The following is an 11,523-nucleotide window of genomic DNA, read 5'->3' on the forward strand; positions in this document are numbered from 1 at the left end:
ACCAATCAAAAGAAGATATGCGCATAGGTAATTAGGATATCACTGTAGTATTGAGACCTTCATTTACCCAACCACTTCCGATCACTGGCCGATCTACATCTTCATTAAGCGCCGCGGCCAATAGGATTAGGAACAACGAGGCTGCGATTGTCCAAAAATCCCGTCCGAAAGATGTCTCCACAAAGAGCCAATCAATGCACTGATTTCCACCTAATCGCTTCGACGGCTTTTTAAGAACCATTTACGTGACTTTATTGCAAATGGAAGTTTCGGAAATACATATTTTTTTCCTATATCGATGATTTGAAGCGGGAAATGAAAGTTGATCCTGCGAACGAAGGGCGTAATGACGGACAACGGTCGCTACGTAACGCCGCAATTATAAAAATTCTGTGTCGTCTGAATGCTCGTGTCGATATTGCAGTATAGAGATCGATTGGTTATTAATTATACATTGGTTATTTACATACCTATTGGGGTCCAAGAAATTTTCAGTGTAATGAAGGAATATTAATTTTCCTGGACTTCTGATAGACTTAATAAGGTAAGACCTCTCAGGTAAGACTTGAGTCTACGTAAAGCTAATTCTAAATTATACGAGACTGATATTTGATAACAAAAACCTCTTTGATATAGAAACGCTGAGACTCTTTAACTTACTGTTTCCATTTCTTTTCGCGCTGTATAGGCTGGGAATGCTTGACCATAGGTTAGTAAATTGCTTTAAATATTTGTAAATTTGAAATACAACTGCAGAACTATCGTGAGAAACAGTTATTTTTCTACCAAAGGTTGTGAGTAACACAAGTAAAAATACATCGTCGTAATTAACATTATATTGATCATTTACAAGTACATTACTGTGTTATTTTATTTCCCTTATCTCGTGGGTCGTTTATATTTTATTTTTATTTTTTTTATTAAAATGGGTGACGACTGAAATATCTGTAATTTTAGTTTTAATTGGGTTTTACTTTGCAACTTCGTTTCTTTTAAATGAGGTTTATCTTTTATCAAATTAAATTATTTAACATCTATAAAAGTGATGTATAAACAGATAGATGGATATACCACATACCCATTGCATCGCTGAAGATCACTTAACTTTCCCTGACAAACGTATTGTAAATTTAGTGTCAGGCTAGGAAGTAAATGGGGGGGTCATTCATGGAATGTGAATTTTGAAGTAATTTCTATTTATACTTACCCAGTACTTTCAAAATTTTAAAACATGGAAAAATGAGAAAAAAGTCCTCAAATTGAAGAAAATCGAAGCTAACCCGATTGACTTTCTGAAGATAAATATCATGTCCCCTGGCTATTCATTTATTTTAATACGCACCGAGGTCTATGCGTGAGAAACAGCTCGTAATAATAAGCTTATAATTAACAACATCGGCGTAAAACGCGAACCGGAATATAACGTCACTTTCTGTGATCTCTTGTTCACGCCGCATTTGCTGTTGGGATGGAAAATCTATATCGAATGCAATATTTATGTAGAGTGAGCGAAAGTTATCATGGTTACGCCAGAGTTTTGTCTTTCCCCGATTTCACGCCCTGCCTAGACGAGCTTATTTTGTGCTCAGTTTATGTTTTTCATTCCCTTTTGTAATCGATATGGTTTGCGCTTCTTGCATTTGGAGTCTGATGAATAATAAATTCAACAATTTGTCAAGTTATTTTTTTTAAGTCAGAAAAACAAAAGAAATTGTTAATTTAATTAAATATATAACAGGCAAGCACGCAAACCCATAATATTATACTAGTAGATAGAATGACAGACGCATACGCGAAACTTGTACGTAAATTGATATCGTGACTGTTAATGCCCTTCGAAATTCCGTACACTGATCAAAAGCTAATACAGAAAAAGCAAATAAGATATTTTTCTGAGATCTTTTGTTTGCTTACATCTGAGGCTGGTGTATCATTTTTCTTAACAAAGAAGGTGTTAAAGCAACAACGCGATGTGCAAAGCTACACTTCAAATGTTACTATTAATTCATATTTCTGTATTCAGCAACCATTACCTTATCAGTTAACTTATGATATCATAAAGAATAATCAGGCCAGAATATTGAACATTCATATTTTTTTTTAAAGATGATCGATTGCTTGGGATATTAAAATTGCAGTGCACATTAATTCTAAAATCAATTTCTTTCTTAAGGTTTCAATATGTCAAATGTTGCATCCCCTAAACCCGTACGTCGAAAGAACAAGGCGAAATTAAAGTTATCTTGGGATGAACCTACCAAAGAGGAACGAATTGCGAAGCAGATTGATGATTTCATAAGTGACGTCATCAAAAGTGCTAAACAGGAATACCTGATAAAAGAGCACCCGAGCAGCATTAATGGTGAGTAGCAAAAATGGAAGAAAAATCAGTCAACGGAAAAAATTATAGATATTTTGAATTAAAGACTGAATAGATTTATTGATTTATTGAATTGCTTGATGTTAAAACTTGTTTAAGTGCAACACTAAGTAGTGTTTTGTTATGTATATAAACACAGGAGAATGTGAGATATATCTAAATGAAGAACTGAAAGAAGAAATGATAAAGCTGGACAGTATGGAGACGGCGGAACACGTCTATGATGATTCTATGGAGAACTGCGTAAGTACGAGAACATCTATTTCAGCATAAGGTTTCCAGTTAAGTAGGAGTCTATGAGACACTTCTATGAAGAACTGTGTAAGTACGAGAACTTCTATTTCACCATAAGGTTTCCGATGAAGTATGAGGCACGTCTATGGCTATTGAGTTATTACTCCAGAGACGACTTAATCCAGTATGTTGTTGTAAGGTTCCAAAAAATAAAATCTATAGATAACGTTGCCATGGCCGGATTTATCTTAGCTACTTGTTATTCTACCATCTGTCCAAGTTAAGTCATTCATATTAGCTTGCTATTAAATCCAATGCCTCGGAGAAAAGGGATCTTTTTTTAAAGATAGCAAGATTCAGTAGTATAAAGAGAATCCGAGACAACATTAAAAGGCAATACTTGTTTGGCTATTGGATGCCTCGCTATTTTGCTGCTATATTACATGGTAATGCATTAAAACAAAGCTTGTGTATTTGATTGCATGTCGTAGTGCAAACAACAGATGGATAGATTTCATTTTTTCCTGATCAGTGCCTTTTTTCTCTCTCCCCATTTTCATTAATCTAAGTAACTTGACAGTAAAGTGTAGGACAATTTCCAACATCACAATTAATCATTATAGCAACCTTTTGGTTCAGTATAATGGATGGAATACCCACAGAGATTCAAATTTTTTTTTTGAAATTGCTCATCAAATGAAGGATAAAATGAAAAAAGATTAAAAAACAATAAATTATCGAAGTACATATAAAGACGCATAATTAACAATCTGTTTAATGATGCAAAACATGTTTAAGTGTATACACTTACATTTTTTCAACTCAAACAGTAGATCACAATATAAATAGTGCCTGTCAACTGCTACCCTCCTAAACAGGCACTATATATTTTATTATACTGAATGTCTTAATTTTAAAGAAAACTGAACCGATTTCTTTAGGAATAACGCGAATTCTACGGCGAACCCGGTATGCGCATAATTTACGCGCATGCAACAATACATGTACGTTGTGTTTCTCGTTGCAAAATGTGTTGCTAACGCTGAGGGTAATAAAACGGATTATTACCAATCAGATTTCAGTATCTAACATGAAAGTATTCTAAAATATATTAGATCACTATATCCAATGGGCATTCATTTAAAGCTGCTTGTAAATGTGCCATGCTGAAATTCTGTGATCAACCCAATGGGTTTCACAACAAATGGGTGATATTAAAACCTATGGCCGATACAATATAAACGATCTAACTTGTTTTACAATTCACATAATCCATAGAAACTGTATAAATGTTAAAGTTTGTAATGTACTTTGTGTAATATGCTCAGTCCACAAAAACTCATACTACCACTTATATATTGTGTGCAATCCAACCCGTTTGCTGATTTGTGCAAGAAAGTTTACATAATTTGTTCAATCACCCTTGACGTCATCGTATAATACATGTATCAGGCTTTCAGTGACCACTATAGTATACAATACAGTAACTTAAATGCGTACCAAATTGTGATATTTATTTTTTTAACAAATTTATTCCAAGCCATGATGCAAATTCGGCTTAAGCATATACCTGATGTAAAAATCGTTGACAGTCATTGAACTCTTCTTGGATTGGACATGCATTCAATCCATTGCAGGCTAACCCCAGCAAAAGATTGTGTCCGTTCCGTTTTCATCATATAGACTGAGACAATGCAACAAAGTGCTTTGTCCAAGGACACAAAAAATCATCAAGTATTCAGAGCATGGATTCGATCTTACCGGGCAAACACAATGACCACTGAGCCATATAATCAATGCATAGAACTTTTTCGTGATAAGTTAAGACAAGATTAAAGGGGCATGGTCACGATTTTGGTCAAATTCTATTTTCTATTCTTATTATCTACAATGCTTTAAAATTGCATTTCTAATAATCAAATAAAATTTGTGAGTCGTTCGTAGAGTTACAAGCAAGATACAGGGCTCACAACTCGTTGTCATGTAAACAAGACTCGTGTCCTGTTTTTGTTTACATAGGTTCAATTTACCAGTAAAAAATCTTTTTGCAGTTTATTTGACTATCTTTTTTATCTATTTTAGGAATAGATAAACAATTCCTAACGTTTAACACATTCGTTTTAGGTTTAAACCTGAAGTTTTAACTTCAACGTTCAAAATGTAAACAAACGCTTTGTTTACATAGCGAAGAATTTCAAGCTCTGTAACTCGTTTATAACTCAAATTCAGGTTGCCTATTAAAATGCCTTTCTGAAGCATTGTAAATATTAAAATCGGAAAATTAATTTTTGACCAAAATCGTGACCATGCCCCTTTAAGCTTGTGATTGTCCATAAATGAAAGAAATATATGATTTTACAAACTGAAGATAGAGAGATATTAATACTATGGAGAAAATGGTTTTCTATATATCATCTGTAACCATGGTTACGACTTTTAATTGCAATTGCAATTTGAAAGAAAATTACACTAAAGAAATTAAAATGGCACTAAACGACACAGACTTTGCAATGATTACGTCAAAACGTTGGAATGCCTTGCTGAGAATTTCGATTACATTACCAGAGAAGTTTAACGATTTTTCATTAAGTTGGTGAATTGAACTTTTTAAGACATCAAGTTCGGTAACGTGAGATGGGATGAAACAGGTTGGGGATGAAGTTTCCATTATCTCTTCCTTTCATTACCATTAGGAGCTTAATTTTATGATGTTTATTTGTCACCATCAAAGATATATTTCTACCACAACAAACCTATCAAGTGTTTATAGAATCAGTTTGAACTAACGATTGATTTATTTTTACATGAAACGCGTTCTTTTTTTACAGAAATACATGTCTATCACCCTCAATGAGTCTTAATCTAGGGGGAAATATTTGTACTAATAGAAAAATATATAATAATCCACATATATCATTTCGACCAAGGTTTGGATGACACTGACCATATATAATTTGTAGACATAATTTTTTGTATATGATAAGGACAGTAACAGTTTTCGGTGAAACATAATCGGATGCTGTTATAAACCTACAATGCTGTAGTCCTGTGTTACAGCAGTCGATCTACAGCGTACAGAGAGCCTAATCAAATACTGGAAATCCAATTAACTTTTGATTTTGAGGGAAATATCGACAATCTCTCTGTTCATTTACTATTGTAATCTAATTTCATATTAGGGGAAAATTCCATAAATGTCCTTTTGTAAATGTCATAAGCGGCAATTTTAGATTTTCACGTAACACTCTTACTTCTATCTTATGGTTATTATTGCAAGTTTATGTCTGAGACGGTTGCCTTGGTAACTAGATATTCACTGTGTCTTTTTTTTCATCTTAGAAGAATAAAAAAATACAATAATTGACTCGATGAATCATGAAAAAAATTTCTTTTTGAACATCGAATTTTTTTATAAAGTTGATAAAGTCGGCTTGAGCAGAATTTGCGACACTAGGGATCTGTGTCGCCGATAAAACTATCAAATTTACTGTAAAAGTGAAATTCATCGAAGTCAACGTTGATTAAATAATCCCACAATGGAAAAAACCCGAATTGCTATTATTTTGTTTGCCTGTGGAGTGAGGCATTGGTCCAGCACGGTAGTCACGTGACTAATAATGATAAATGAGCTTCAGTTTAAAACCTGCGCCTAATTCATGTTGCTTGTACTCTAAAGCTGTTTGTACAACGCAATTTCTCAATTTAATAGTATCACAGAAAATGCATTTCTGATTCTGTCTGTCAAATGTATTTTTGCAATGCACACTGGCGATGGTTTTGTAAAAAATAATTATGTCAAACAGAACTGATGAAAAAAGATATACGTAAAATATTCGATGTCAATATATCTTTTACACGTGTCATTGAAAGGCTACTGAAGAATCAAACTTTTAATAATCATAACTTTTCTTCAGGGCAAGACACGTCAAGCACAATCTGAAATGGAGCAAAGGCACCAAGATGAAAATTGTCCCGCAAGGCATTGTATGTGGCAAGGAAAGCAAAACTCTTTCAAAACATTCTTTTTAGTCACTTCTCTCTCTCTCTCTCTCTCTCTCTCTCTCTCTCTCTCTCTCTCTCTCTCTCTCTCTCTCTCTCTCAGGTTCTTTAACTCGTATTGCATTTTCTATACCTTACTGATATTACCATTAGTCAACTTCATGTCTTCATATTGCATTAAATTTAACTGTGTTCTAGATCGGGCCTCCGAATTAAACGAGGGAAATCCCCTGCTAGCAGAGCATGCCAATATGCCAAAAAGGAGGTATCTACGTTTTTTACAGAGACTTTTAATGAGAATGTGTTGCCAGTGCACGTGTTTCATGAATGGCAATGACGTCACTTAACCATGACAATCTATGACAATGTTTTTACGAGTTAATATTCTATATTTAATTATATGTATTTATAATTCAATCGCTGGTTATATTTATCAGTACAGAACCAAAGACTCTTAAATTAGAACCATTATAACAGGAGTTTGGACTTTGGGTAGTTGTGTCAAACAGCAATGTGACGTATGCCTGTCTATTTCATTGCTGCCCACTCGGTGAAAGCTCATTGAAATCAACACGATTTGTCTGGCTTTTGAGCTAAGACTACGCAATCGGTGCATATTTCATTTGAACCCAGCGTCATTTTTAACATGTTTTGACGCAAGAAATGATAGCTACGTCCTACGGAAAGTCCAAGGCCTTGTTAAAATGGTTCTATAACTGGTGTTTCCAAGCACCAAACTATATGTTCTACATAAACTGAAATTCAAAATTTCGTGTTTTATCAGTTTTAGATTTTTGGTTATTGTTTTCTCATAACATTTTTAAAAAAAATATTTTATTTGAGTACTGTGTACAAACTATGATTTCCTTATGCTTATGTGATACATGAACCTTTACATCTTCGCCAGCCAAGAGTTTCCGATACAATATGTTCTTCGTAAATGCAGGAACGTACTTGGCTAGCGAAAATTGGTCTTTTAACTTAAAGACATTTGACATATATTTGTACTTTTTGTAGGTTCTTGATGGATGATTTAATGATTCTGATATATAAAGTACTATGAAAAAAGTATTGGCAATTAAATTTTTTTTTTTTTTTTTTGTGTCAAATCAACCATATCGCAATTTTTAAAACAAATTATAATCTATATTTCTCCTAGTAATCTAGAAAACTGTAAAAAAAAAAAATATGAAATAAAACAGTTGTTAATCAATTTTTCGTGATTTAATCTTTTATATAAGGTAATGATACATAGTGTTTTCGACAAATATATACCGGTATTTAGTGTCATTACTGTCAACAAGTTTAGCTATTGACTTACGGTGAAAAGATTAGTGTCTTAACAACTACGTTGTGAGCTTCACTAGGAACAATAACGTTAGTTTATTTTGAAAGTGTTTTTCATTTAAAGTGCATCAATTGTTTATTTCTCAAAAATAACAATAACCTGACACCTAGTAAAACTGGCTACTAAAGTAGGCATGTTGTATATGCAAGGTGGCGCAAATAAAATAAAGTCGTGGAGAGAGTACGTTATAATAAAGATATGTATGAACCAATGTCCTTTTAGCATTATCTTCCTTAAAGCCAAATGTTGCATTTGATGTGTTACGTCTTGGTAGTTGTTTCCATGCAGTATAACCTGTCTAGTTCTGTTCGTGTACGATTGCGTTATATCGAGTCCCAATCAATCGCAACTTCTCGGGCCTTTCCGGCAAGGTCGGGAAAAAAACCTCGAATGTTTAAACATCACCGGATGTTAAAATTTTATACAAAATGGAGTCGCTTCCCATTAAAATAAGTATCGGCTAGAGAGTCTTGTATGTCGCTTTCTATTTATATCAAGTTTTACAAAAAGTGGGGTTGTCATGGACGCCTAGGTAATACATTCAAGGTGTTTTTCCAAGCTTGCCGGAAAGGTCCGAGAAGTTGCGATTGGAGTCCCAATGTCACAAATTTACCTCGTCATACTCGGCATTAAGTCTGAGCTTTGCCCTTAAATTTGTGCACTTTTCCTTTTTGAGTAGTTGAGTATTTGAGTTGAGGACTGAGTTGAGGTTTAAACATTTTGGTGAGGGGGGGGGGGGGGGGCTAGTTTATTTAGATAATAAGGTGATTTATGATTATAATTTTAATCATTAGTAATCATAATTAATTTAAACATTAGATGTAAATATTCATTTCAAATCATATATGGTATAATATTGAATTATTGAATTTCGGTTGTATATTTTTAAAGAATTTTTTAGTGTATTCTTGTTATGATTTGTTAGTCACCCGAATCTACGGACACTACAGTAAAAAATAAAATATTAGATGGAATCCGCCATTTTCTTGGCACTCATCATAATTGCTGTGGTCATACTAAAAGTGGCTGCTATTGCCAAACGTTGACGATTAAAACAGATGACACAACCTTGATACTTTATTCACGTTTATTCGTAACAAAGCATCAAATAAAATTAATAAATAAACTTTCAAGCAGTTATCACAGAAATGTACAAAAATAAGCAAGCATAATATTAGAAAACATCAATTTTTTAACGTAGCAGCTACTTTTGTAAGATATTTGAAATACTTTGGCACCGTTGCAGGAATGTTATGCCTGTAAGGTCTTAAATCCGTCTCTATAGGCTCCTTATCGACTCTTCTATTATGGTACTGTAGTCTCGATCCACTTCCGCTCCTTCATGCCCATCATGGCCGTCGCAGCCGGAGCATGCTGTCCGTCTCTCCCCCGAACAAGCGCTTCCTTAACCTTCATGAAGGCCTTTCTCTTCTTGGCTTCAATTTCACGAATAATTTGCATCATTTTGCGTCTGACATTGATCACAATGAAGACTGATATTGCAGACGCGACGAATGCGATCATCAACAGGAAGTAGAATAAAATCTGGTGCCACTGGTAACAGAAGACGCCGGATACAGAACCTGAAATAAAACAGATCATTATTTAACGTCCATAAAGATTCTTATGATTCGAAGAAGTCGTGATATTATAGTTTCATAATGATGAGCTATTACCATAACTTTTTTTTACAAGACATCAAATCAACAAGTATAAAGACCAATTTAGCTTACACGCATTGATTGCTTTGATATGTTAATGTCACAATAATGATTACATATGTTACCTGGGACTCCGAAGCAGTAATCTTTATTTTCACACTCATTGAAATAAAACTGGGTCCATTTCATATCTAAAATAAATGTTAATACATATTTTTAACATACAAATCAACTTTTCATATTCGCAAAAATAACAAATGTCTTATATCTCTAAGCCTTTTCTTAAATAGTATCATACATGTATATATGAGTTATTTCGATATCCATGTATTTACTTACATTGATAGCTTGTCGGTGTCATACATTGGATATTTCCATGCAAATTGATATAATTTGAAGAAAGAGAATGCTGGAATCCTAGATCCGTACATGTGCAGTCCCAGTCAATGTACGACATGTTGATGGAGGTCAGAGATTTCAACCCACTGAAGAGGTTATAGGAGACCTTGGTGAATTTGTTCCTAGACAGGTTGATGGTCTGTAAGGCTGTGTTGGAGGAGAACATCCCACTGGTTAAGTTGATCAAGTTAGCATTATCCACGGTTATCGAGACGGCGGAAGTCAACGGGGAGAAGAAGTTAGCGGCCAGCTCCCCCGCCGTCAGCTGGGCGTTGCGTATCGTGAATCCTCCAATTGGGTTCGGGACGGTAGAGATCTTCGCAATGGTTAAACCTGTGAGACTGGCAGAATCCGTTGAGGCGATGATTCCTTTGTCGATTTCCAGATAGTCCAGTTGCATTCCGGAGAAAACGTTAGCTGGAATTCCGCTGTCCAAGTTGCAACCGGTTATCCTTAATTCCTGGATATAGGTCATGTCGGTGAAAGAGGTTGTGGAGAGACCAAGTGTTCCGGAGGTGGCGCACGAGATTTCAAGAGAAGCCCGGTAGTTGGTATCAAACGTTGATACATCGTACGCATTGAAACCAGAGAACACGCTGGAACTGACCAAATTACCGTTGAAAAACGTAATTTTCAATCTCTGTGGGTTAGGACTGGAGAAAGATGACAGTGCCACGGGAAATGAGGCGTTGGTAAAGTCACAGGTGTAGACCCCGATTGGTTTGGTGTATTCCTGATAGGTACAGCCAGATGGGAAAGTAGCTCCATCACAAACCACGAGGGAGGCCAGGAGACAAACCACTCGGAAATCCATTGTCTTTTGGTGAAGTGTAGCAAGGTAAGAATTTACAGTTCTACATAACTTCAAACGTGGTTTTAATTTTAGCTTATGACATCGGACTTAACACTCCCGTTTAAACTAGTGTTTTTCTGAGAAGTTGGTCGATCTTTAACATTTTAATAAACGTTTCTTTATATGAGTATTTACACGACGTATTAGTTCGAAAGCTCTTTATTGAGAGATGTTTGTATAAGAGATACTCCTTCCTGACATTAGGCTTAAAATACTATAATTGTGTAGGTGCGACATTTTGCACTCACGTTGTTTTAATTTTCTTTAAATTATAGGTTATTGTAGATATTTGTAGTCACTAATTCAATAATTTTGTGCATAATAAACATTTTCCTACGTAATACATCTCTATTATTAGACAGAAGATTTTAATCAAAAAACAAAAGATTATTATTAAGATTTCTGGAAACAGCTAGGCCCTTAAAATATTCAAAGTTGCCTTATTAATTTTTTAACTTTTACATTGATTCAGGGTTTTTTAAATCAAGTTGTATGATTCTGTAGACCAGAAATGCCATGTATGTTGAGAAACAACTCAATAAATATAACAAGTGTTATCAATGTTCACAAGGAGACATATCGTTAAGTTAAACATAACCTACATTGACACATTCAGCCTAACTTCTTATTGTATTTACACATTTTCTTA

The 11,523-nt window shown here is 34.5% G+C and overlaps 2 protein-coding genes across 2 annotated transcripts; one reads left to right on the forward strand and one right to left on the reverse strand.

Moving 5' to 3' along the window:
- Positions 1 to 669: 669 nt before the first annotated feature.
- LOC105345884 (uncharacterized) lies at positions 670 to 7,783 on the forward strand. Its single transcript, XM_066079762.1, has 5 exons — positions 670 to 709; positions 2,174 to 2,362; positions 2,520 to 2,623; positions 6,529 to 6,598; positions 6,812 to 7,783. The coding sequence occupies exons 2-5, from the start codon at positions 2,182 to 2,184 to the stop codon at positions 6,958 to 6,960; spliced, it is 504 nt and encodes a 167-aa protein (XP_065935834.1). The 5' UTR covers positions 670 to 709; positions 2,174 to 2,181; the 3' UTR covers positions 6,961 to 7,783.
- Positions 7,784 to 9,036: 1,253 nt separating this feature from the next.
- On the reverse strand, positions 9,037 to 10,889 carry LOC105345885 (toll-like receptor 3). Its single transcript, XM_011454230.4, has 3 exons — positions 9,962 to 10,889; positions 9,748 to 9,813; positions 9,037 to 9,544 (listed from the first exon to the last, which is right to left on the reverse strand). Exons 1-3 carry the CDS (start codon positions 10,833 to 10,835, stop codon positions 9,267 to 9,269), a joined length of 1,218 nt encoding a protein of 405 aa, XP_011452532.3. The 5' UTR covers positions 10,836 to 10,889; the 3' UTR covers positions 9,037 to 9,266.
- Positions 10,890 to 11,523: the final 634 nt, after the last annotated feature.

Source organism: Magallana gigas, chromosome 3 (assembly GCF_963853765.1).
Source record: "Magallana gigas chromosome 3, xbMagGiga1.1, whole genome shotgun sequence".
Taxonomy (NCBI): Eukaryota; Metazoa; Mollusca; class Bivalvia; order Ostreida; family Ostreidae; genus Magallana; species Magallana gigas.

Excerpts from the sequence above, each read along its gene's own strand:
- LOC105345885 (XM_011454230.4), bottom strand. The coding sequence starts at position 10,835 with ATGGATTTCCGAGTGGTTTGTCTCCTGGCCTCCCTCGTGGTTTGTGAT. Across the intron at positions 9,814-9,961 it reads GACACCGACAAGCTATCAAT|ATATGAAATGGACCCAGTTT; the intron begins GTAAGTAAATAC and ends CATTTATTTTAG. Across the intron at positions 9,545-9,747 it reads TTACTGCTTCGGAGTCCCAG|GTTCTGTATCCGGCGTCTTC; the intron begins GTAACATATGTA and ends GTTTTATTTCAG.
- LOC105345884 (XM_066079762.1), top strand. The coding sequence starts at position 2,182 with ATGTCAAATGTTGCATCCCCTAAACCCGTACGTCGAAAGAACAAGGCG. Across the intron at positions 2,624-6,528 it reads ATGATTCTATGGAGAACTGC|GGCAAGACACGTCAAGCACA; the intron begins GTAAGTACGAGA and ends ACTTTTCTTCAG. Across the intron at positions 6,599-6,811 it reads AAATTGTCCCGCAAGGCATT|ATCGGGCCTCCGAATTAAAC; the intron begins GTATGTGGCAAG and ends ACTGTGTTCTAG.